General features: G+C 39.6%; 1 protein-coding gene and 2 non-coding genes across 3 annotated transcripts in view; all 3 read left to right on the plus strand.

The window, feature by feature from the left end:
* Positions 1–26,107, plus strand: part of Wdr43 (WD repeat domain 43) — a 54,463-nt gene extending 28,356 nt beyond the window's left edge. Inside the window, exons 8-18 of the mRNA XM_008846476.2 lie at positions 1,202–1,373; positions 3,099–3,185; positions 4,412–4,543; positions 5,581–5,712; positions 10,057–10,143; positions 11,701–11,732; positions 13,612–13,675; positions 19,509–19,622; positions 20,369–20,438; positions 24,377–24,426; positions 24,519–26,107. Coding sequence (XP_008844698.1) covers positions 1,202–1,373; positions 3,099–3,185; positions 4,412–4,543; positions 5,581–5,712; positions 10,057–10,143; positions 11,701–11,732; positions 13,612–13,675; positions 19,509–19,622; positions 20,369–20,438; positions 24,377–24,426; positions 24,519–24,707 — 1,129 coding nt within the window. The 3' untranslated portion in view covers positions 24,708–26,107. The remainder of the gene's footprint in view (positions 1–1,201; positions 1,374–3,098; positions 3,186–4,411; positions 4,544–5,580; positions 5,713–10,056; positions 10,144–11,700; positions 11,733–13,611; positions 13,676–19,508; positions 19,623–20,368; positions 20,439–24,376; positions 24,427–24,518) is intronic.
* On the plus strand, positions 4,040–4,117 carry LOC115072594. Its single transcript, XR_003851638.1, has one exon. It is a non-coding gene; the product is annotated as a small nucleolar RNA SNORD53/SNORD92 (small nucleolar RNA).
* LOC115072593 lies at positions 4,684–4,760 on the plus strand. The gene has a single exon (XR_003851637.1). It is a non-coding gene; the product is annotated as a small nucleolar RNA SNORD53/SNORD92 (small nucleolar RNA).
* Positions 26,108–27,092: the final 985 nt, after the last annotated feature.

The raw sequence follows: 27,092 nt of genomic DNA on the forward strand, positions 1-27,092 counted from the left end.
TTTATGTGTATGTGTGTATTGCCTGCTTGTGGGTAAGTGCACCCGTGTCATGCAATGCCCGTGGAGGTCAGAAGAGGCTTTCGGATCCCTTAGGACTGGAGTTACGGACAGTTGTTAGCTGCCATGTGGGTGCTAGGATTCAAACCTGGGTGTTCTGCAAGAACAACCAGTGTTCTTAACTGCTGAACCATCTCTCCAGCCACTGATAGTATAATCTTTAAAACTGAGATGATAGATGGTATGAGCTTCTGGGAATAAGTGACAAGATAATGTAGGGTGAGAAGAATGTGTGGGCTGGGATGCATTGAAGGGCATGGTCCTTGGAGGCAGGAGCCAAGAGACCAGCATTTCAGAAGGATCCTCAACTTGGATACTAGATATGGGAACCTCATAGAAAAGCTATTGATAGTATAATCTTTAAAACTGAGATGATAGATGGTATGAGCTTCTGGGAATAAGTGACAAGATAATGTAGGGTGAGAAGAATGTGTGGGCTGGGATGCATTGAAGGGCATGGTCCTTGGAGGCAGGAGCCAAGAGACCAGCATTTCAGAAGGATCCTCAACTTGGATACTAGATATGGGAACCTCATAGAAAAGCTATTCCCTGGAAGATAGTTGAGAAGAAATGGCAGCGGGCCAGGGTATTGGAAATGTGGGGGCAGTGGCCAGTATTGCTGGCATTGAAAGGCTTGTGGGGTCAAGGACAGATTGATGTTTTGGGGTGTCAGTGGAGAACAAAAGCACACTTAAATAATGTCCAAAATCCTGGGCACAAATGATATGGATGAGAAAACAGCTACCCCTCAGGAGGCCTGCAAGGATAAGCCAGAGGAGGGCCGAGTCTGCAGAGAAGGCATGGGGTATGATGGATTCTGAAGCTATATACCGGAGGTTGTGGTGAGACTTTATAAGAGTTGGGAGAAATGGGACTGGATGGAAGAGGATGTTGGAATGAGTCTCAAGCTCAGGATGCTGAGATCATTTGGGATTGTGGGGCCTCCCTTTGGTCACACAGTATGGGGCAGGAGGTACATGTGAATTTCACCTCTGGTGTTTGTAGGGCGTTTGTAGTTTTGAAAGACACTTGTATCTTTCTGTCCATCTCATGATGGCATTGCAGAGGTTGAGAGTCACATTTTGTGATTTGATGGCCGTCTCAAATTCTCTAATTTTTCTCTTGCTTTTTCCTTCACTTTTAGACACTGCAAAAAACCTTTGACTTCAAACTGCACAATTCAGATTGCAACCCCAGGGAAAGGCAAGAAATCACCACCAAAACCCATTCCTATTCTAGCAGCTGGTTTTTGCTCAGACAAAATGTCATTATTGCTTGTATATGGCAGTTGGTTTCAGCCTACCATTGAACGAGTGGTACGTAGATCCTTCTCTGGAGAAAACAATTCAGCAGTAATTTGTGTGTGGGAAAGAATGATTTTAAAGGGCACATTTTGGTTCTTTATTGGAATACTTTAGAAAATACCTAATATTCTCCTTTATTTAAAAATCTTTACTAGGTTGTTTAATTTGTGAAAACTTTCTTTTCCCCCTCCCAACAGATACATTTAATATTACCTCTTCCAATTTTGATATTAGAAATGTGATATATGTACATGGCTCACTTTGAACTAGCCACATTGCAAGTACCTGAGAACCACATGGTCCTACTGAGTACTGTTGTAGTATCACTTGAGTGGAAGTTTGCCTAACTACATGAAATATGACTCTTAAAACCCTTAGTGGTGGCATCCATTGAATTTTCTAAGTGGACATGTAATGGTTAATGCAGTGGCAGCATTTTTTAACTACAGAAGTTTCTCTGAAATGCTTAGTCATATCTGGTAGATGATTTCTTAAGCCTGCATCTCACCGTACCTCTACTTAGTAAGGCCCCCAGAGAGCCATTTATGCTCTGTTATTATTAGAGAATGTTTTCTTCCCTGTGATGTCAGGGGTGAATCTAGAACTGCTTATTCTAGATAAGCAGTATACCACTGAGCCACATAGTTGGCCCAAAGAAAACACTGATGAATTGCTTGCTTGATTGGTTGAGACAGGCTCTTGCTATGTATCCCTGGCTGGCCTGGAACTTGCTACATAGAACAAGCTGCCCATGAACTTGTAGGGATCCTACTGCCTCTGCCTCCTGAGTGCTGGGATTTCAGGTGTCTGTACCATGTCAGCTCCAAGAAAGACTGGAAAAATTAGTTTACTAAAACAAGGAGAAGTTTTAAGCTAGAAACATGCTCGCCTGCTGTATGTGAAGCTGCTTTCCGAATATAACCATTGGTACCTGCTTGCTTTGGTTTTACAGATATTAATTATAGAGGCATATAGAATTACATACAATGAGAAAACTTTCTTGGAACATATGTAACTTGGCTGTGTATGGCCCTCTTCCCTCATTTAGTATTGTCAGGACATACAGAGCTCTTTTCAGCAGATTGTTAATCAGCAGTGCTGTTTTTGACTTGCTTATAGAAATAATAACTTTAGGAAATTTGGAGGTAGGATGTAGTAATTTTGTGTGTGAGTTTTTATTAACACTGTTGACCTGATGTTTTCCTAAATTCTATGAATGAGAAGTCTGTTGGCCTTTTAAAATTGTGTTAAGGACTAGAGAGATAGCTCACTGGTTAAAGAGCCCTGGCTGCTCTTGCAGTATACTGGGGTTCAAGTTACAGCATCCACATGGCTGCTAAGAGCCCTTTGTATTGCTAGTTCCAGGGGATCCAGTGCCATCTTTTAACCACCTTGGGCATTGCATGGCATGGGGACACTTACATACAAGCAGGCAATACACCCATACACATAAAATAAAAATAATAAAATATTTTAAAACTGTTAAAAATTCAAGCAGTTAATGCATGCGGGAGGTATACATTGCCCCAATGTCTTCAGCTTACCCATTTCCTCAGCTGCCATCAACCTGAATGGAGCTTGTGGCTCACAGCATGGAATGCTTCACACTTTTTAATATTTCTATAAAAATGCAGTTTGTTTTTCACTCTGTTGTTGCTTGCAGTTGCTTTGTTTGATACTGTTTATTTTCTCTCCTTTCCCCTCCTCTTCCATCTCCCTTCGAAAACCTATTTTCAGGCTTTAAACTCCAAAGAGACTCATATTTGTTTAGAAAGAGATATTTCAAATTGCTGGACTCCTAAAGTAGAAACTGCTGTAACAAAGGTGAGTACATTACAGGTTTGATGTTTAGAAGAGTAAATTTGGTTAAATTGAATTGGCTTATAGTATTATGTTTAGATTAACTTCATTTATTTATTTTAAAAAATAATTTAATATTTTATGTGTTTGAGTGTATTGCCTGCATGTAGGTAGGTGCACCCGTGTCATGAAGTGCTCTCAGAGGTAGGAAGAGGGCGTTGGATCCCCTGAAACTTGAGTTACAGACAGTTGTTAGCCACCATGTGGTTCCTAGGAATCAAACTTGGGTCCTCTGCAAAAGGAGTCAGAGCTTTTAACTGCTGAGACATCTCTCCAGCCCTGACTTCATTTCCCCCCTCCTTTTGAGATAATCTTGCTATATACATATATATCTCAGGCTAGCCTGAAATTCAGTGATTATTCTGCCTCAGTGCCAGAATTACAGATGTGTACTATCATACATGGGGCTTCTTTTTATTCTTTAATTCCTCTTTATAATCTTGTCTTAGAAATTTTAAGATTATGCTTTTGAATATAAGAGTTTTAAAACTTCAACTCTGTACTCTTGGTTTGTTGACTGAGTCAGTGGAATTGTGGCTGGCAGTTAAAGACCTGGGGCTTAGACTACACTTATGCCCATCTGTACACGGAACCATGTACGAATAAATCCTAATGTCAAACTTTCATACTGTTTTTCAGTCTTAGAACTTAAAAGAGCACATTTTTGTTGTAGAGTAGTATTTCTATGTAAAATCAAATCACATTGGAACTGGGGTTTATTCTCATTCTGTATATCATTTGTGCTGTTTGAGATATCACTTGGCTGTTTACATGTGGGTACAGTGTTTGCTGATGAAATGGGAAGGGAAAGCCAAGTCATGCTATGATGACATCCACATGGTTTCGCATCTGGCTGAGTTTCAGAGATGACACCTTTTTCTTGGCTGTCTGAGTGTGCTTGGCAAAGATTGAGTTCTGGAGGGTCATTAAATGAGTAACGGAGCCTTGTGTGTAATCTGTAGATTTTGCTTTCTTGGTTTTTACTGTTAATGAGGTACTGCAAACTGAAAGACCTTCCAGGTCATTATTTTAAAACTATTTACCAGCATTCATGAATTCCTGTCATGGTAAGTAAATTATATTGTATGTTCTAATAGAGTAGCCTTTTGAAAATTACTTGTTTCCTCATGGGAGAAGCTGAGAACTAAGACATCATTTCTTTTCTGAATTTCTGATCCTGTGTGTGGCAGGTGAGAACACCAGTGATAAATTCTGAAGCAAAAGTTCTGGTGCCTGGGATTCCTGGACATCACGCACCCATCAAGCCTCCACCCCCACAGCCCAAGGAGGTGGAGAACAAGAGGAAATTAGGGGGTAATGAGGTAATGTAACCACTTTGACCACATACTAGGGTTTGAGATTTAGGAAAGTCTGGGAGAGTGTATTGGGTAGAGCCAAAGCCAAATTTTCAGAAACTTGTGGGCACATAAAAAAATTGAAATTGAATAGGTTAAGCCAGGTTTTGCTGTGATGACTTCCATTGGGTTTCGCATGTTGCTGAGTTCTAGTGATGCCTCTTTCTCTTGGCTGTCTGAGCAATCCTGGCTGGTTATGTGCTAGTTGTTCTCTCAAAGGTGATAGTCATAGTAATTTTATTTATTCCTTCATTTGTGTGTGTGTGTGTGTGTGTGTGTGTGTGTGTGTGTGTGTGTGCACCCATGTGCATTACACTCCCCAACCCCAAATGCATGTTGCAGTCAGAGGACAACCTGATGTAAGTTAGTACTCTCCTTCTACCGTGTGAGTTCTGGGGTTGAATTTAGGTGGTCAGACTTTGTAGCAGGTCCCTTCACCTGCTGAGCTATCTTGCTGGCTCAAGTTTACATCTTGATAGATTTTTTTTCTTTTTTTTTTGAGATGGGTCTCCCTACAGCACCAGCTGGTTTGGCACTGATACAGACCATACTGGCCTCCATCTCACAGAGATCCCCCTGCCTCTGCCTCTTGCGTGCTGGGGTTAAAGAAATGTGTTACCATGCCTGGCCCTTTTGATAGGTGACAAATTTTTTGTTTCTATCACAGATCTTTTATTGATGCCAAGGGATAGTTACACTTGGGAAAGTTTAACCTTTATGCTATAGTGATAAGATTCCAGGTCTTTGCAGAGTATTAAATCTTCTCATAGAGGGGCTTTATGATTTATATGTTCCAGCCCTGTGCCTCTTAAGCATTTGGTTTTTTCATCAGATCTGGGAACTTAGTTTATAGCTGTTATCACTTGTCTCTCTCAGTATGACTAGGATAAGATTCTTTGGGAATGAGAATGGGTTTAGTGGTTTAGGTGTGACTGTTTTGAGTTTGTTTGCAAATCCCCTTAAGCCCTGTCTGGTTAACTTTAGTAGATGTTTCTGTTCTGTAGGCTACCATTGAAGAGCGCCTGGGAGCCATGGATATAGATAAAAAAGAAAGAAAGGACGACTTTCTACAGACAAATAGCTTTCCAGTTCTTCTTACACAGGGCTTAGAAAGTAATGATTTTGAAATGCTAAATGTAAGTATTGCAGCAAATTTTCAATGAACTAAGATGATTAATTAGAAAGTATTGGTAGTACACATTCACAGAATGAGTAGTTATGTCATAAGGCAGTTTGTAAAAATGTTGTGTGAATTTAGTCCACTGCGTGTGGCTTGGTAGCATTATACAGACAGTCACTAAACTACCATGGAATTGTACTGAATTCTCTTGAACCTGGAATGCATTTTCTCATAGAAATACTATTTTGAATTACTGAGTTCTTAGGCTTTAGTTCATAAAAGCCTGTATAAAGTGTAGCTGAATTATAACACTTAGCATTCTAGATCACTATTTATATTTTTTTCTGTAGGAAAATGCGTTCCTGAGTTTTTACTCTGGATTCCAGAAACTTATTTCCCCCTGGCCGTGAGAGGGGGCAGTGAGGTGGAACCTTGGCAATGGGTAGGAGTTTGGGGGGAGATTCAAGAGGGTTGGGGGTTATGTTGTAAACTGTTTAGAGAAAAGTTCTAGAAACTTTTCTAGCATTTATGGGTTCTGTGTAAGTTGGTGACTGCTTGTATGAAGCTGTTCAATATGGCCCTCTTAAATTCACAATTTGACAGTGGTCTACACAGAAAATCAAAGTGAAAAACAATAGGATTTAAGCACTGCCTGATGAGATTAAAGCAGTTTTCATTTACGTGCTTTCTTAATGACTCAGCAGTATTTTTTCAGTCACTGTCGATGAGTCCTAAATCTGTAACATGTAATTCTGTCTCTGATTTTATTTGATTTTTAATGTGAATATTTGTGTTTAAGGTAATTTTGTATAAAGGAAGAAACCAACAGGACTATAAGCATCAAATTACTTTCTAAGTAGTTGTGAACAAATGTGATTTGTGTGAATTAGTTGAGGATTTGATGATAAATAATTTGTAGAAAATAATTGGTAATGGTTTTGAAATGTAATACAATTTACCTATGTGACTGTGCTTTGTAGATGAACCAGAGTAGTACAGTGGATCAGGAAGAACCTGTCACTTAGTTTCGCAAGGACTCAAACACCTGCCAGTCTGTCACATGTTCCTGAACCTGCCCACATACCTCTCAGGTTATGGTGGAGCAAATATGATTTCATTAGTGGGCATAATTCTGTTCAATTTAAAAACTTTAAAAAATGTTGCCACAGTCTTTTACTACATTTAACAAAAGTTAGCAGTAATTAAAAATATTTTGTTTTATTATTATGTTTGAGTGCAGATGGTTGCACAGAAACCTTAAAAGGAGAAAGTGGTGTGTGGTGGTGCGTGCCTTTAATCTCAGCACTGAGGAGGCGGAGGCAGGCAGTCTCTTTAAGTTTGAGGCCAGCCTGGTTTACATTGTGATTTCCACATTAGGCAGAGCTATAAATCGAGATCCTGCCTGATAAAAGAAAACTCAAAAAAAAAAAAAAAAACCCATAAAAAGGTTAAAAAGGAAAAGGTCATTTGGACTTCTTCAAATCTAGAAACTTGTTCCCTTGAAAAGACAGTTTTAGACCAGGTATAGTTGTGCGCACAGGAAGCTGAGGCAGGAGGATTGTGACTATGATACCAGCCTGTGTAACATAGCAAGACTCTTTAACCAACCAAATCAGCGTCGAATATGCTGCAGGCAGGAAAATAATGTTTATTTGTATATCAGACAAAGAGTTTGTATCCAGAATACATGAAGAACACTTAACAAGACTTAAAAAAAATGATAGCTGGGCGTGGTGGTGTACGCCTTGAGGCAGGCAAATCCCTGTGAGTTCAAGGCCAGCCTGGTCTCCATAGTGAGTTCAAGGCCAGCTGGGGCTACAGGGAGACCCTGTCTCAAAAGGACCAAAAAAAAAAAAGATAAAGGTTTGCACAACACTTAAGAATTCAAATGTAAATAACCACGTGATAAAAGTTTTTATTTTTTTTTACATTTATATGTTTAGTGTGTGTGCACACATCTAAGTGTATGTGTTACAGTAGGCATGGTGGCGCTCACCTTTACCTGCTGAGCCGACTCACCAACCTACTTGTAAAGAAATTTGTTTGTTTTTGGTCTTTTTGAGACAGTGTCGCTCTGTAGCCCCAGCTGGCCCGGAACTCCCTTTGTAGACCAGGCTGGCCTCAAACTCAAAGAGGTCTGCCTCTGCCTCCCAAGTGCTGAGACTAAAGGGGTGCACCCCCATGCCCAGCCCTACATGTAAAGTTTTATATGTTAATTATCACAGAAAGGCAAACTAAAATCTCAGTCAGGTTGAGCTGGAAAGATGGCTTGGTGGTTAAGAGGAATGGCTATTTTACATGCCATTACCCATTCAGTGGCTAACAGTGGCCTGCAGCTCCAGGTCCAGGGGATCTTGTGCCCTATTTTGGTCTCCACAGACACTGCAAAAGTGGTATACATACATACATGTAGGCAAATACATAAAAATAAAACTTTTTAAAAAATGTTAGTGAGCTGATACTACATACCTGTTATAGATGGGTTAAAAGTTGTCAAAGGTACTTTACAGCTGAAACCCATGCCTTCCTGGTGACTTTGTGAAACGACTACCTTGGAAAACAGTTTGATTATTAGAGGAATATCTCAAGTACCTTCAATATTACTGTTACAGTTAATAATCAGCACATTTTAATAGAGCAGGAATTTTTGATGCTGCTTTTGCAGTGCCGGGGATAGAACCCAGGGCCTTGTGTGTGCTAGGCAAGTGCTTTTTGGTTGAGTTACATGGTTTGATTACATTAGATTTTTGGCCTGCTTTTTTTGTTTCCTTGAGTCAGCATATCTCTGTACATCCCTGGCTGGCTTTGATCATGGTGCTCTTGCCTCGGCCTACTAAGGGCTGGGGACTATTTATACATGCAGTTTATGTTAAGTAGTACTGGAGGTAGACTTAATGGGCCTTATATATGCTAAGCAAGTGTTCAACCTACATCCTCAGACATTGAAAATTTTTCATTTATTTATTGGTCTTTTGAAACAGGGTCTCCTTGTAGCCCCAGCTGGCCTGGAACTCACTATGTAGACCAGGCTGGCCTTGAACTCACAGAGATCCTCCTGCCTCTGCCTCCCAAGTGCTGGGACTATAGGCATGTGCCACCACGCCCGGCTTTAAATTTTCTAAGTTGCCTAGGCTGGCCTAGAACTTGTGATCCCTGTTTCAGCCTCCAAGTAGCTGGGATTGCAGATGTTTGCCACAGTGCTAGACTTCCTATTTTGCTTTGGACTTTGTATATTGATTATCTGAAAATGAAAATTTAGGTTAATCAAGAACTATTGGACCCAGGACCCACTGATTGTGTAAAAAAATATATTTTTGCCTATGAAAGAAACCTTGTGATTATGTGATCTTTTTTTAAAATAACATTTGATGGGATCACAAAAGCTTAGTGCAAAGGTAGTTTTACAAGTAAGTAAAATCTGATGGGAATTCTAAAAAGAATTGGATAAAATTGATCGGAAACCAAATTCTTGTGGTTTTGTTTTTGATACCCCTGCTGCTTATATTTAAAAGCATTTAAGAGGAAGGGTGTGTTAGAGGCCTGAAAAGGCTTTCCTTTCCCTTCCTCTCTTGTATCTGTGACACATCTCTGGCTCTGACAAAATGAAAGAATGCCCAAAGAATATAGTTTCTAAGGGCCAGAATCAGAACTGGTCTGCTCCTTTGTTCCCTTATTTATTTTCTTTATTTTTTTTATTTTATGTGTATGAGTGTATTGCCTGCATTTAAGTGTACCCATGTCATGGAATCCCTGTGAAGATCAGAAGAGGGCATTGGATTCCTTGGAACTGGAGTTACAGATGGTTGTTGGCTGCCATGTGGGTGCTGGGAATTAAACCCAAGTTCTCTGCAAGAGCAGTCAGTGCTCTTAACTGCTGAGCCATCTCTCTAGTCCCTGTTCCCTTTTCTAACCCAGGGTAGAGTCTGGGTCTCCTAGAGATCTGGCCTGGTTGAAGTATTTATTATGTGATGTTTTGCTTGGTTTAAAATTTTATCAAAATAACAATTTAAAGAGGTTTCTTTGAATCAGAAACCTCATTTAGCTTACTCTTGTGGAGACAACTCACATTTAGTATAATGAAAGTTGGAGACCATCTTTAAAATGATACATAATTGTTATTTAAATGTCTAGAGATGTTCTGTGTGATACTTGAAGACCTCTTAACCTGGTATTCACAAAGTACAATATAATATTCTCCATCCAGCCCCTCCAACTGGATTTGTCTAGTAGTTTATTCAGTGGATTCAGCTAGTGGTTTATTGCCCTGGTCTATTTTTGAATAATTTTTAGATACAGTTTTTCATATCATGTACTTAGCTTGTAAATGTAAGCATGCTTAATTCTTTTTTTTCCCTTGTAGAAAGTACTTCAAACTAGGAATTTAAACCTAATAAAGAAGACTGTGTTAAGAATGCCTTTGCATGCTGTTATCCCATTGCTGCAAGAGGTAACTACTACTCTTTCCTCTTAAAGTATAAAATGTGGATCTAGAAAAATGGGCATATAATATGTAAGGATGCAGGACCTTTAGAGAACAAATGGGAGATGGGTAGGAGGAAAGTGCTTGAGATAGAAAAGGAAAATTGGTGAATTTCAAAGGTGTAAAAGCAAGTATGTTGGGCATTTTTACCTTTTGTTTTCTCCTAGCAATGAAGGACCATCTTTTTACCTAGAAGGCATTTGAAAGTGAACTATGGAATACTGTGTATACGGGATCTATATGAGGATTGAAATAGAGACCCCAACAAGGAGCCCCCAAATTCTTCCTTTGGTTTTCCCTTTATGTCTTGTGTCTAGTTTAACATAACATTAAAACTATTTGAACATTTTGATTTTCTCTGTTGCCTGGGAGAAGGTGTATTTTCAAATAGTAATCCAGCCTCTGACCTTATAAAAATAATGTTCACTGTTCCTGCACGTGGTTGTCCCAACTCTACTTAAGTAATTCTGTTTAACTATACTAGGTATAGATGGAGTGGGGTGTGGGAGTGGTGGGTGGGACAATGAAAACTCTGAGTGACACCATAACTCAGTTGAAACTCAGGATCTGGATTCATTTTGGGATCTAGGGACGGTACCTGAGGCTCTGCATATGTTGAATTCAGTTAACTTGGTGCACCATTATTTGCCTTATGGAAAACCTTTATTTCCTTTATAAGTACACATAATTCCATTGAAACATTAAAAGAGTGGGTACTAATTAAAAATTAGACCCAAAGAGAAAAATGAATACCTTGTGATTAGAAATTATACTTGGGTCACATTTGTTTAATATGATTATGTATTTTGTGAGAGTGATGTTGTTAACAATGTAGGGTGTTTTATCATTATTGGTAGGGGGAATTTTAAAAAGCATTAATGTTTATTAGAAAAATCTGCTCATGTTTCAGAGCATTGTCTACTCCAAATTCGAAGTTTCCTGTATTTTTTTCCATGTATGTTTATGTATTTTTTTAAATGGAAATACTATTTATATGCCATTAAAATTCACCCTTTTTAGCCAGGTGTGGTGGTGCATGCCTTTAATCCCAGGAGGCAGAGGCAGGCAGATCTCTGAGAGTTCAAGGCCAGCCTGGTCTATATAGTGAGTTGGAGGCCAATTGGGTTTAGAGGGAGACCCTGTCTCAAAAAGACCAAAAAAAATTCACCCTTTTTAGTGCACAGTTCAGTGTTTTTCATATGTTATAGGGTATATAGTTGTCATTCTAAAAAGATATCTTGTGTCCATTAGGAGTGCCTCCCTTCTCCTCTCCCACATCTCCAGTTACTAGCAATCACCTGTCTGGATTCTGTCTCCATGGATTTTCCTATTCAGGACTTTCATACAAATCAGCCTAGATTTCTAATCAGGTACTCTGATGAGAATGAGTTCACTTATATTATATTAGGTAAAAATAGATTGCTGGGTGGAATAACTTGATAAAGCCATCATTGCATCCAGGGAATTGATGGAGACAGATTGCCTGTGAAATGCTGATGTTAATAGTGTTTTTCTCTCCTTTAGCTTACGAAGAGGTTGCAAGGACATCCTAATAGGTAAGCTTTTTAGGTAACTTAAATTACTTTGCTGTTATTGTTGTTTGAGACAGTGCCTCACTATGTAGCATATGCTGGCCTGAAACTCAGCATTTTCCTGCCACAGGCTCTACAGGGATTGTAGTTGTGTGCTACCACTACAGGCTACATTGCTTTGTTTTGATAAGTAGATGAGAGGTGATTGTCAGGAGCATCTGTCCAGACTGGGGATGTTGCTCAATGATTGCCTGGTAATCTCGAGGCCTTGGATTCCATCCTCAGGCTCAAATCCCAATAAATTCTTTTAAGTATTAATTATTACCTTCCCCCACCATTTGAGTGATTCCTATTCCTAAATGATTTTATTTTTTTCCTTTTTTAAAAACTTGTTTGTAACTAGGTGTAGTAGTGCATGGCTTTAATCCTAGCACTTTGGAGGCAGAGACAGGCAGAACTCTTGTGATCAAGGTCAGCTTGATGTATATAAGGCGTTCCAGGCCAGCCAGGGTTACAGGGAAACCCTGTCTTGAAAAACCAAAGAAAAAAAACAAAGAAAGAAAAACACTTCAGCTTTTATCAGGTCATTGGCTTTCTTTCTCTTTTTTTTATCTTAAAGACTAGATTTTTGTCAGTTTTTCTTTTGTTAAATATTTTAAAATATTTTCCTTATTTTTATTTTGTATATATGAGCATATTGCCTACATGTAAGAGCACCCATGTCACGCAATGCCCTCAGAAGAGAAGATGGCGTTACATCCCCTGGAGCTAAGAATTACAGATTGTTAACTGCCATGTGGATACTAGGAACTGAACCCAGGTCCTATGTAAGAGCAGCCAGTCCTCTTAACCACTGAGCCATCTCTCCAGCCCCTATTAAATATTTAAATAGGAAGTCCTCCTGGAGAGTTTTTATAATGTGATGTTAATATCTATAATGTATGTTGTTTTTTTTTGGTTTGTTTTTTTTGGTCTTTTTTTGAGACAGGGTCTCCCAGCTGTCCTGGAACTCACTATGTAGACCAGGCTGGCCTTGAACTCATAGAGGTCCACCTGCCTCTGCCTCCCCAGTGCTGGGATTAAAGGCGTGTACCACCATGCCCGGCTTATAATGTATGTTTTTTCATTTCTGTTTTTCTTAGCTTCTTTGTATACGTGTGTGTGTGTGTGTGTGTGTGTGTGTGTGTGTGTGTACACGTGCATATGTGTGTGGAAGCCAGAAGTTGACTTAGTGTTTTTTTCTATTTCTCTCCACTCCACTCTGAGATGGATGGGTCCCTTACTGATTCTGGAGCTCACTGATCTGGCTAGACTAGCTGGCCAGCCAGCCCCAGGGATCCTCCTCTCTCTGCCTCCCCTGGGGCTGTAAGCAAGTACACTGCTGCAGTACTGAGCCATCTCCCCAGGCCCTCCAGGTGGTTTTTTTCTTTTTCTTAAGGCATTTTTTGGTCGTGCAAGCTCATACCAGAGGAAAGCTAAAGAAGTCATTAGAGCGACATTACTCACTTTTGGTCTATAGTGGACTTTTAATGGCACGTGGGAGACTTTGCTGTTTGTTTCTAATAGTGAATAAGATAGTAGGTTCAAAGGTAACCATCATTTGTGCTCTTTTGGCTGACAGTTACTGCCATATTCTCAGTTAATTATGAGGTAAAACGTGGGCTTTAGTCTTGAATTGTTTTAGAGGGAGGGATTTTTTTTCCCCTTGGTTTCCAGTCTAACCTACAAAGCATTAGTATTTTATAGAAATCTCGGCTGGACTCAGTGATAGAATGGAAGGACTGGGAAATGCAGTGCTGGGTGGTTTGTTGTGGCCATCTTCTAGATTTTCCTAATTTTATAACTTGTATTTCTTTGTGTGTTAGGGAACATTTCATATACTTGGATTTCTTTTCTTTTCCAGTGCTGTTTTAATGGTTCAGTGGCTGAAATGTGTGTTGACAGTTCACGCGTCATACCTATCCACGGTAGGTTTGGCTTTGGTAAGGATTTTATAAACTAAAATTATCCTTCTGTGATTTAACCACCTGCTACTTCTTTACAGCCCCCCCTCCCCTTCAAATCCCCTTCTTAGAAGCATTAGTACAAACCCTTTCATAATGACCCTAATTGTGACCTTTAATAAATTGATCTTTTTCCCACTGGATTTTTATTTTTATATTTAATTTTTTCTTATTTAAAAATTTTATTTATTTAAATTTTAGTCTTTTTTAAATTTTATTTTATGTGTATGTGTATATTGCCTGCATGTAGGTAAGTACACCTGTGTTGTGTAATGCCCTTGGAGGTCAGAAGAGGCTGTCAGATCCCCTGGGACTGGAGTTACGGACAGTTGTTAGCTGCCATGTGGGTGCTGAGATTCAACCTGGGTCTTCTGCAAGAGCAACCAGTGTTCTTAACCACTGAGCCATCTCTCCAGCCCCTAAATTTTAGTCTTTTTAAAAATATATTTATAATTGAATTTTGTGGATTTCATATAATACATCTTAAACATATATAGCCCCCCTTCGCTACTTGCACCCCTCCCTATAACCTACCCACAGGACTTCATGCATTTTATCATATATGTTAAGGTTTGTTGAATCAAGTTTGTGTACCCAAACATCCTTTGATGTGAGTTCATCCACTAGAGCCTGTTGAGTCTCTCACATCACTTCCTTAAAGAAAGATCAACTCTCCCTCACCCAGCAATGATCAGTTGCCTCACCAAAGTTGTGGCCTCTTGCCCATTTCTCCAGTTCTATGATGGTTTTTGTCTGATCGAGTGCTCATGGGTCTTGTGTGTGGTATTACCATTGCTGTAAGTTCATATGAGCAATGTTCCAGGAGCCTGTAAGACTTTCCTTGTAGTCATGCACCTTCTCCCCTGGATCCCCAGGAGTCCTGTTGAGGGACCCGTACTCTGCAGTCTCCAATTCTTTAAACTTTGGCCAGTTGTAGTCTTTTGTGTTCTTCCTCTGTCGCATGAGGAAGTTTTGCTGATGAGAGTTGAGAGGTGCATTAGTGTTCTCTCTACCCCTTGTTCCACTATGTTCTGTGACCCTTAGGTGTAGAGGTTCCATTGTAGATGTGTCACTTAGGGTTGGGCATCTCACAGACACATACTCTGTATGTGACCAGTTGTGGAACTCTGTAATAGTTGCCATCTGTTGTAAAAGAAACTTTGATGAGTGGTGGCTGGTGTATGTATCTGTAAATATAAGAGTTCATATTTAGCATATAGTAAGAAAGAAATAACATTTGTCTGGGGATGTGACAGACTTAAGGTTTTTTCTAAGATCTCTGACCTCTCCAGACTTTTTTGTTTGGCTCTATTTACAGTGTCACACATGGGTTCCTGCCCATTGAACAGGTTTTAAATCTAATTAGACACCCCCAAAAGAAAAGTACCACTATTGTACCAATATAGTTTGGTGTGGTGGTCATTGTGGTTATTACACTTTAAAGCTGAGGTTGGACCATTGGACCATTGATTTTTTTTTCTCCCTTAGCAGCTTACATAGTGTCCTCCAAAACTGTGAGAGCTAGTTTTCAGGGAGGACATTTCCAGGTCAGTTCCAGCTTCAGTGTTCCCAAGTCCTGTATCTGAAATATGTCCTGTCTTCAGCAATAGGGTCTTTACCTTCAAGTTCTGGGAGATAATCAAGGGATGTGGAAATAGCCTGTGTAATTTAGGGAGGTTTCTCCTGTCTGGCCCTGTGTTTCTTGTTATATAGCTTTAGTATAACACTATGCGCTCATGTACAGGTATTATATATGTATTTTTCAGAAGACTTTTGAACCAATACATTTCCCTCTGGTATTTCATACCACCTAAACATTACTACCCCCCTTGTCTAACCCTTTCTGAGGAGGGTTAACATACCCCAGTTAACATATCCCATTTTCCCCATTTCCCCTTGATGTAATACCTGTCTCCTGTGATCCTCCCTCTCTTGAGCTCCTTTCCCCCCCATGGTTCCTTTATAACCCTCCCTCTTCCCAGTTAAATAACCCCATTTTTCCCATTTCCCCCTTGGTAACATCTGTCCCTACTATTCTTCTCTCTCAGGCTCCTTCTTTCCCTTTACCTCCATGGTTTCTTTCCATTTTCCTGGCTCCTGCAGTTACATCAGGATATATACTCACATATAAGGAATATAATATTTGGTGCTAAGATCCACAAATGAGGGATACATCTTCTGTTTTTCCGAGTCTGTTGTTACTTCACTAGTAAATTTCTAGTTAAATTTATTTACCTATAGATTTCATTATTTCATCTTTACTGTTGAGTAGAACTCCATAGGGACATTTGGGTTGTTTCCATTTCTTAGCTATTGTGAAAAGAACAGCAACAAACATGTATATACAACTATCTCCGCAGTAGGATGAGTCTTTTGGGTATTGTTTTGAGGAAGGGTCTCCTTGTAACTCCACCTAGCTTGGAGTTTACTGTGTTGTCCAGGTTGGCCTTTGATTTTACACAGATCTTCCTTCCTTTGCTTCCCGAGTGCTGGGACTAAAAAGCATGTGTCACCACACTTGGTCTCTTTTTATTTTTATGCCTGCATGTATGTAAGTGTACCTGTGTGTGCAATGCCCACATAGGCCAGAAGAGGGCATTGGATCCCCTGGGACTGGAGTTAAGGACAGTTGTTAGCTGCCATGTGGGTGCTGGGAGCTGAAGCTGGGTCTTATAAGAGTACTGGTAACTGCTGAGCCATCTCCAGTGTCTTCCCACTGGATTTTAAAAGCAATATACGTTCTGTTGAGGGTGCTCTATGTTGGCATTAGACTTTAGATGTTATTTTTTGCACATAACCTTAGCAGCATTGTTTTTTTGTTGTTGTATAAATCTTTATCTCCCTTTAAAGCCTTACCAGAGGCCAATAACATGTCTGGCTTACTTACCCTTTCCTATGAGAATGAAAAGGAGTTGTGTTAAAAATGGCGTAAATTCAATAGTACCCAACATTTGCCTACATTGCTGTCAGCTGTTCTATTCGGATGTGAATTATAATATCTATGCTATGCAAATAGGAGAAAACACAAAATCTTAATGTTAGTAAAGTCAGTTTTCTTATGTTACAATGTTAATTCTTTGCCCTGTGTGTGTGTGGGGGGGGGGTCGGAGGCGGGGAGTGTGGTGGGGAGTGTGGGGTGGGGTGGTATGGTGTGTGTAGTGTCTGTATATATATATTTATATTTTTAATTACACTTGTTTATTTGTATGGGGCTGTTGAACTCCATCTTCAGATGTAGTAGCAAGCACCTTTACCTTCTGTACCATCTCACCAGTCCATAGTGAGGGTTTTTTGAGACTTTCACTCTGAAGCCTGGGCTAGCCTGGAGCTCTGTATTTGGCCTAGGCTGGCCTTGAACTCTGGCTAGTCCTTTTGCTTCAGTTTCTTCAGTGCTGAAATTAAAACATCTGAATGTTATTTTCTTTTTTAAAAAATATTTTATTACTTTTATACGTATGAGTGTATTGCCTGCATGTATGTGAGTGCATCTGTGTTGTACCGTGCCTCAGAGGTCAGAAGAGGGCTTCAGAGTCCCCTGGAACTGGAGTTAAGGACAGTTCATAGCCGCCATGTGGGTGCTGGGAATCGAACCCGGGTCCTCTGCAAGAGCAGTCATTGCTCTTAACCGCTGAGCCATCTCTACAGCCCCAGTTACTTTCTTTTACTATTTTTATTCATTCTTTGAAAATTTCATACAATGTATTAAGTTTAACTAGCTTTCTTTTTTTTCTTTTTGGTCTTTTTGAGACAGAGTCTCCCTGTAGCCCCAGCTGTGCTGGAGCTCACTATGTACACCAGGCTGGCCTCGAACTCACAGAGATCCACCTGCCTCTGCCTCCCAAGTGCTGGGATTAAGGGTGTGCGCCACCACGCCTGGCTTTTTTTTTTTTTTTTTTTGATACATAGTTTTCCAGAAATGTTTCTAGGATGATTGCATTTATTTATTTATTTTGATCTTTCTTGAGACAGGGTCTCCCTGTAGCTCCAGCTGGCCTGGAACTTGCTATGTACATAGACCAGCTTGGCCTTGAACTTACAGAGATCCACCTGTCTCTACCTCCCGAATTCTAGGACTAAAGGAGTGTGCCACTTTGCCCAGCTTCTGGGATGATTGTTAAAAAAAATCTTTAAGTCGCTGGAGAGATGGCTCAGGGGTTAAAAGAACACTGACTGTTCTTACAGAAGACCCAGGTTCGAATCCCAGCACCCACATGGCCGCTAACAGCTGTCTTTGTAACTCCAGTTTCCGGGGATCCAACAGTCTCTTCTGTCCTCTTTGGGCATTGCACGACACAGTCGCATTTACCTACATACAGGCAATACACACATACACATAAAATAAAAATAATAAATAAAATTAAAAAAATCTTTAATTGTTCTTTGAACTACAGGTTTTCCTTTTACTCCTCTCACTCCTGTGTGTCAGTCTATGGTTGATGCTGAGTCCTCCATTGCCCTTCTCCCTTATTCTTTGAGGGAGGATCTCAGTAAAATGCAGTGTTTGCTGGTTCAGTTAGTCTGCTAGCTGGCTTGCTTCAGGGATTCCATCTCTGTCTTCTGAGGCTGGACTTAAGGCAGTTCTGAGGATCTGAACTCTGGTTCTCTTGCTTGCATGACTTTAAACCCTGAGCTGTCTCCCCCAGCCCAGTTCTTCCTTTCTTAATACCATTTCATCAGCTCCTACCTGGTTTCTTTCCTTTGTTCTTTTATAGTTCCTTGTTTATCTGGGGTGAACATTACCAAAATGCTTTGGGGCAGGGGTTGAGGGGCAGGTAAGCAACAGGAGAGTGACTCTGAGACTTATGGGGTCTTGGGAAGTGGATTAGGGCAGTGGTGACTCAAGTGGCTGAGCACTATGGTGGATGGCATGGGGCCATCTAAGTAAACATCTGGTCTTAGAACTCTGGCCAGAAAACCCAGTGACATTAAATATTCATTACTTGCTTAGAAGCAAGAAGAGGCCCCAGGAAGCTTGTGGTGAAATCTCTTCTGGAATCAATTTATATGGTATAAATACCTCGGTAGCCATCTTGTAACATGCATGGTCATGGTAGTGTAGAATAATGTGTGGAATAGAGAGGGTCACACAGCACTCAGCAATGGTTGAGAAAGCTACTTTTCCTCCATTCCTGTATTTCTTCTTTCCTTAGCAGATGTCTTTAATTGCCTTCTCTATTTTAGATTCAAATGTCAGAAATAAGACAAGTCAAGGCTATTTTAAAGGGCAAAGTGTAAGATCCCTTTACCTCTACATGGACAAATAAAAGACTTTCTGTTTGAATTTCTTCACTATGATTCATAGGATTAATTAACAGCAGGATCTCCATAATGCTATGTGTGAGGTCAGCTTTGTCCTCTGTTGCTCTGTCTCTGTGAGCTGCTCCTGTTTGTTCTTAGCCTTATGTGGTGGATAATAGGCTATCATTGTTGGGTAAGATTCAGAGGAAAGTTCCCTTTGGCCCAGAGATGTATCATGGGAGTATTTTTATTACTTACTTTATATTGACCCTATCTGAAATAATTTTATCAGTATAAAAGAGTTCTACCCTGCAGTTTGTCCTACCTGACAAATTTCTCCCTCCTAACCTTTTTATTTTTTATTTTTCCCTACCAGGCTATCCAGGGGTCTTCTGTGAAAGTTTATGATGTACCTGGCTGGGGCTGTGTCCCTGGCCTCCACTATTACTAGAAAGTGCTTGTGAGAGTGGCCTAACTAGTGTCCTAGCCAAGTGTGAGCTGTATGCTTGTCCTCTCTAGGATGTGGTAATCATAGGTATTCTCTCTCTTTTTTGTCTAGTTGCCTGACCTGGTACACCAGCTGGGGACACTCTACCAGCTAATGGAAAGCAGAGTCAAAACTTTCCAGAAACTCTCACACCTTCATGGAAAACTAATTCTTCTAATCACACAAGTGAGCAAATAAAATTGTTTCCAGCTAAAACTTGGGTGTGACAGAAACAGAGAAAAGAATGAGGATTGTTTAGTGGAATATTAATATAAGACTATTTCCCTAAGAAATTGGTAAACCAGAATCCAGACTTTAGTCTGAAAGGGTTACCTGTTTGATAGTGGGAAAACTTAATTGTACCTATTTCATGTGTCTACAGACACTTCCCCCACACCCTCTACTTGATACAGGGTCTTAGGCAAACCCAGGCTGGCCTTGAACTTACTATGTAGCTAAGGCTAACCTTGAACTCCTGATCTCTTGTCGCTTGAGTGCTGGAATTTACATGCATGCTTCGTGGTGCCCAGTTCTTTGTTGTGCTGGATATTGTACCCACGGTCTCATACATGTTGGCAAGCACACTAGCAACTGAGCTACACCCCAGCTTCCCCATCATTATATTTGAGTTCATATAGCTTGGCATGTGATTGTGAACGGCAGGTTACAGGGTAGCTTGGCATATGATTGTGAACGGCAGGTTACAGGGTGCTCTGTGCTTAAAATTTTGGCACAGAAAGATAATCACTTCAGATGTTTTTTGAACTCTTACAGAGTAATTTTCCCTGCTCTTTGCTTTTCCCAAATTGTGTTCAGACCATTCATTCCAGTAGGGGAGGGTGAGTGGGCAGATGGCCAAGGAGTTGCGTGTGGTGGTGGTTGTGGTACTTGGGGTAGACTTACAATTGTTTCATAATTTTAATGTCTTTCAGGTTACAGCATCAGAGAAAACGAAAAAAATGCCTCCCCCTGGACAGAAGGCAAAGTTGGTGTATGAAGAAGGTAAGGGTTTTAGAAGGGTAGAGGCTAGATACAGTGTTTCACAGTGATTTGGTTCTGTTACCTTTGTAAAATAGCCGTGAGGTCTTTTTTAAATTAGTATTTTAGGTTCATATGCAGAACAATGGGCTCCGTTCATGGCATCCTCATATGTATGTGTCCTTATACTTTGTTTCCATTTGTTCCCCTCCCCCACTGCCTTACCTTGTCCCTTCTCCACAAACAAGTCCTCCTGCTTTTTATCACATGTACCCATTACTGTCTGTTTCCCACTTCCCTAAGATCCCTACCTCTGCTCTCATGATTCTCTTTTCTAGTTTTGTGACCTGCTCAATGCACATGTATAAATTTACATATCTCTACACTCACTTTTTTTTTTTGGTAGCCCCAGCGGCCTGGAACTGCTGTGTATACCAGGCTGGCCTTGATCTCATAGAGTTCCACCTGCCTTTGCCTCTTGAGTGCCGGGATTAAAGGCGTGTGCCACTATGTCTTCTCACATAATACTTTTTAAAAATATATTTTATTTTATGCGTATTTTGCTTCCATGTATATAAGTGCACCCATGTCATGCAATGCCCACGGAGGCCAGAAGAGGGTGTCAGATCCCTTGGAACTGAAGTTATGGATGGGTGTTAGCTGCCATGTAGGTGCTGGGCACTGAACCAGGGTTCTCTGCAAGAGCAGACAGTGCTCTTAACTGCTGAGCCATCTTTCCAGCCCCACATAATAGGCTTTAAAACCATTCCTATTAAAGCCAAGAATGAGACAGTAATGTACTTTTTATTGCTTCTGTGTAAAGAATTCTAGGACTTTGAATGTGGCATATATTACCCTTTTGCACACAGTAAATAAAAGACTACAGTCAGCTGTTACTAATAGGTGCTATGCAGATAAGCCAGAGCACTGACAGCAAGATCAGCGAAAAGGAGCCAGCATTGTTACACACCAGCAGTAACTAATAGACTATATTCAAAAACAATTACCATTGCAGCACTCAAAACTAGGAGTACCTGAGTTTATATCTAAAAAATGAAATGGAATGTTTTAGAGAACATTGTAAACCTGAGCCTGAATAAGTTTAGAGGTCATTCAATAATTTTTAAATGGAAAATCCTGTATTGTGAAGTTGCCTGTAATCTCCCAATTATTTTATTAATCTAATAGTTTATTTGAGCAAACCAAGAGATCAGAGTTAACTGTGATTTAGGTAAACAAGTTGGGGAAACTTGCTCTGTCAGGCATCAAGACTTAGTCCTGAACGATCTGTAGAACTTGGTGCAGCTGTGTGGATAGTGTTCTTAGTATCAATGGAGAAGACCACCTGTGCAGTTAGTTGCTGGAAGAATTGATAATTCATAAGGTGCAGAGGACCGTGCCTGTGTTGCATCACTGTTTACTCTTCACACCTTAAAATGAGCATGGATGTATAGATAGATGACTTCTGGGGAAGGCAACAAATGGCTAATGAATGTAAAAATTAACTACTTTAAAGAAGTACAAATTAAAACATTCTGTGATTAAATTTTAAATTCTAGCCATTCTGTTGCTTGAGCCTAGATTTTCTTCATCTAGTATGTTCAAATAAAATAGTATTCCCCCCAAAATTGAAGAAGCAGATATGAGGTGTTTGTAAAAAAATAAATCAGTGCTACTAAGTAAGTTCTTTGCTGCTTTAGGAATATTTTTACTAAAATATGTAACAGGTTGACATTTTTTGTAATTGCATTAAATATTTGCAAATTTAAAAATTGAATTTAATTTTTAATGAGATAAATATCTATAGACATATAAATAAAAGCTTTTGGGGCCTCCAGTTTTAATAATAGATGGTTCAGCAGTGATAGATGTGCTGCTAATGTAAAGGATTGGAGTTTTGTTTCCCAGCACCCATGTTGCACAGTTGACAACTGCCTGTAACTCCAGCTTTGGGGGCGGTGGCGGGGGAGGATCTGACATCTGGTCTCCTCAGACACCTCATATGCATATACCAACACATAGACTCATACACATACATAAAATTTTTTAAAAATCTTAAATAGGGCTGGGCGTGGTATTGCACGCCTTTAATCCCAGCACCTGGGAGGCAGAGGTAGGTGGATCTTTGTGAGTTCGAGGCCAGCCTGGTCTACATAGTGAGTTCCAGGACAGCTGGGGCTACAGGGAGACCCTGTCTCAGAAAGACCGAAAAAAAAAAAAAAAAATAAAAATCTTAAAAAAATAAAATGATGTTAAGACCAAAAAGCTGGAGAATAATGGTGTTAAAACACACACGCAAGGAAAGTTACAGAAATTTGTATATCACAGTCTTATAAAATATTTTAGCAATCTCATAAGTAGACTTAACTTTTCATTAGTAGAGAATAGTTTATTTTCAATACAGCATAGTATAGTAGTGAGAACCATGAAGTACAGACTTTTAAGTTACAATGTACATACACTTGGGTATAGAACAAGTTATAAAACAGGATCATGTCTATATAGTATCATGTACTCATACATATTTGTGGGATCAAACAGTTTTAAAGTCCACAAAAGAATACAGACCGAATATATACTCATTCAAAATGCTTGGGCCCAGAAGTGTTTGGGATTTTGGGGTGTTTGTATAGACTTTATCTGTTAGGTATTCCTAAATTGAAAACAGAAAATCCAGATGCTGTAGAATCTGAAATGCAAAAGGTTTTTCACAACTGTGCATATCTATAATTCATGGATATGATAAGCAAACATGCTAAAACTATGTCGGATAGTATTTCTTTGGGGGAATGGGCTTAGATATGTGGACATACAGTGTCCTTCATTCATACATGGTTCATTTTCTTCAGAAAAAGTAAAGATGGAAAGAGTTCCAATCATTTACAGGCTGGGAGTACTGTTAGATTTCATTGGGTAGCAGTGGCACACCTAATCATTTTACTTTTATCCTGTGTCAGCTTACCTTTTCTTTTTAATCTTAACTATCTGTAAACTGTTGTAGCTTATTCAGACAAGGCTTCAAGCTTGACTCTGGCACTAAATCTGGTTGATAGAGCTCAGAAATCTCTTCTAAAAGCCCTTTAGAATTCCTGATGGTGGAGGCTTGCTGGAAAGATGACACTTGATTCCATAGAATGCCCTTCTGTGTGATTGCAGGTTTGTTTCCTTTTGGGAAGCATTTAATTTGCTTCTTTAAATGCTGTCATTCCTTTGCACTGGATGTAAAGTGTGAGGCTGAGTGAGGTTTCAAGTCCAGTACTTTTGTGGGGTCCGTCAGTGCAGATGTGCTCTCATATTGCCGCATTGGGAGCCACATTGTACTAGTTCTTACAGAGTGACATGGCAGCCTTTTCCTCTGTTTATTTCTGTAGTGCTTAGAAAATAAACTAGCTTTTTTTTTTTTTTTTTTGCATATTTAGTGTTTTGTTTCTCAAAACCACAAATTTTACATTGTTAATTTCCATAACTGTTATTTTCACTATCGGTTAAAAACGATACATCTACTTTCTTTTCAAATATATTTATGGACCAGCCTTTTTATATTGAATTTGTTTACACCCACTGGGTCTATTTGGTGGTCCAAAAATGGCTGAATATTTTAAGATGAGATTTTAGTGGGGCTTTGGTACTTATCTTGAAGGAATAATCTAATGTTTTCATGCAGATAAGAATATTACATTTAGAAACTAGGTGTGGTAGTAATGTACTTGTAATCTCAGTACTTGGAAGATTGAGGTATAACTGCAAGTTCCAGGTCAACTTGTCCTACATAGCAAGACCCTGACCCAAATCATAAAAACAACAAATAATATTAATTGAATGATTCATCTAAGATGATTGATAGCTGAATATAAGTATTTTTTTTAGAATCAGTTGAGGATTCTGTTTTTGTTCCTGCTGAGTTTTCAGTCCTGTGTGCCCTGCTGTTTAGAGAATTAAGGCTTTATATTTTCCTCCTACAGAATCTTCTGAAGAAGAATCTGATGATGAGATTGCAGAGAAGGACTCTGATGTGAGTGGTGTTTCCTGGTATAATCTGCCTTTTATCTTCACTCTGTAAGAATGAGCTCTTCACAAATGCTTTCCTTTGATATTTCTAACCAGGATAATTGGGATGAAGATGAAGAGGAGAAAGACAGTGAAAAAGATGAGGGGGTTGATGAACACAATGAGGAGGAAGATGAGGATGCTGAAGACAAAGAAGAAAATGGAGAGGACAGAGATGTGTCAAGTGAAAAGGAATTAAACGGAGATTCTGACTTAGAACCTGAAAATGAGAGTGAAGAGGAATGAAGACAGAAACCAGCCAAACTGTGAACTCTGGCTCACCTTGCCCAATGCTGCCGAGTCCTCCCAGGGAGGGCTGTCCTGTGCCAGGAGACCAGAAGCCTCCGCTTCCAAGTTCACAGCGGCAATTCCCACACCTTCCTGCCCTGAGTGCCCCAGACTTTAACTGTGTAAATAAGAGTGTTTCATTCAGATGTTAATAAACTTTACACAGTAAATAGACACATTTTCTGTAATGTATTGACATGAGTGTCCAATATCTGGTCTATTTTTGTATGATGCTCTAGTGTGACTGGTTGTATCAGAACCTGACTTAGGTGAAGACATGCTCGTGGGCTTCAGGAACTGGCTGCTTGTGAAGGAGCCCGCTCTCACCTCAGGTTGGTATTTCATCTAGTCCAGATGCCACTTGACACTAGTGAGTAGTTTTTAATCTGGCACACCTAATTTGATACAGTTTCATAAAATATGAAGAAATAACTAAAAGCTAGAGTAAAAATGGTTGATTCAAAGAAAAAAACAATCCCCAGTATCCCTACTTTGTCTATGAACTGTGGTTATCTGACTTGAGTCAGACTGAGTATTTGGAGCACTTCCCCAAAATAACCACTTATTTTTTAAACTGTCTTGTGAAATATTTTTTTAAACAAAAAATAATGGTAATTAAACAAAGATTTAGCCATATTAAGGATTTTTCTTGTCTGCACATTGCCTGTAAAGAATCATCAGTGTATAGCTTAGGAGAGCTCAACCTATAACTTTTTAAAAACTCCAGTCACAGCTGCTTTTGAAGAGGTTTCCATTTTTATTTAAATTACTAATGGATCAAAGAACATTGGTTTATTTTTTCTCTTTGGTTTTAGATATTAATGATAACCTTATTGGAATTTTTTTCCAAAGAAACTATTTTTATAATTCAGTAATTTAATGCTTTCCTTCCTTTTCATTACCCACTCTTGGCAGTGCTAGGGTATCTGTTTATCTTTAAAATAATAAATCTTACTCAAGATTTTTTATGTATGTATAAAGTATTTTGGTGCACTACACAAGCTTTTTCAAATTACTAGTAATTTGTCTGTTTTTAAAGAATGAGCTAGTACTTGCTTAGTGTTCACTATAGGACATAGATGGAAGCTCACCTGTACAGAAGGGCTGGGCAGGTGCATTTCTTTTCCCACCTATGAATGTGTAGAACAAAACCATTATCTCTGAGGGACTTAACATCAGAGGCAGAGCAGGGTTCTGTGCTCACCTGATAGAGCTGGAACCAGGGGAACATCTTGGGGAAGCAGTTTGAGCTAGCTGCTGGTGCGATGTACAGTTGTTAATTGTCTATAAATGGAGCTGTTTATGGCAATTTAATACCATTCTCTTTGTAAAGTGAATAAATACTCATCTTTACCCAGTGCGTGTCTCGTCATATATGTAGAGAAATACAGCTACATACTTGGGCTCATGGTATGAAGGTTTTAAAAGTGGTTTTGAAATAGTATTCACAGGTCAGTGCTTTCGAGGCTTAGTATATAATCTAGAGTTCACAACGGGAAGAACGTGGCTTTAAAGCAGTGTCAGTTATATGGTTGTTTCTTGAGGCAGGCAGTCTCACTAGGTTGGGTTGCAACTACCTATCCCAAGTTCTAGTGATAAGAAAGAATAGGCTTTATACACTAATTGGGAATTGCGAGGAAATGACAGCAATATATGGAAATACATCTTTTCACTTTAGAAAAATCTAGAGTTAAATTAGGCCTGCTAAGAAAACCAATTTTTAAGTCATAGAGTAATTGGCTATCTTGTTCTGCTTATAGAAACAACCGTTTGGGCATGTTTTTTGGGGGGGGGCAGTCTTGGGGTCTTTCTGCTCTTTTATTTTTGAAAACTTTGAGCGTGCTAACCATGTTAAATCAGTGGTCATGTATCATAGCTAGATGTCATGTGCTCTGTTAAGCTGGAGCAGTCTCCCTCATCTTGGGTGTTTTCTGATATTTAGGTGAGTTGCACATAAATTATGTTATACAGTGCCCTAAGTTCTGAGTCTCTGTTTGGTATAGATAACTATTATATATGTATGTGTACAAACCCCTCCTCCCCCAAGCTCAGAACTAAACCCAGGGCCTTGTGCTTGCTAGGCAAACCCTCTACTACTGACCTAAAACCCCTATCCTTGTGCTTATGTTTCTATGTGAGTAGATATCGAGGCTTAAGGTTTGGGGGTTTGGAACTATAATGCAAAGGCCAGAAATGATATTGATGTGTGCAGAATTGTTAACATAATCCTTGTGGAGGATATATGTGCTGTTTTTATTCACTTAATTATTGATGCCTACTCTGCTAGTGACTACTTGGTTGTTAGATGTATATTGCTGAACAATAGCCTTAAAGGCTTGGGTC

This window comes from Nannospalax galili, unplaced genomic scaffold, assembly GCF_000622305.1.
Source record: "Nannospalax galili isolate Female #2095 unplaced genomic scaffold, S.galili_v1.0 scaffold683, whole genome shotgun sequence".
NCBI lineage: Eukaryota > Metazoa > Chordata > Mammalia > Rodentia > Spalacidae > Nannospalax > Nannospalax galili.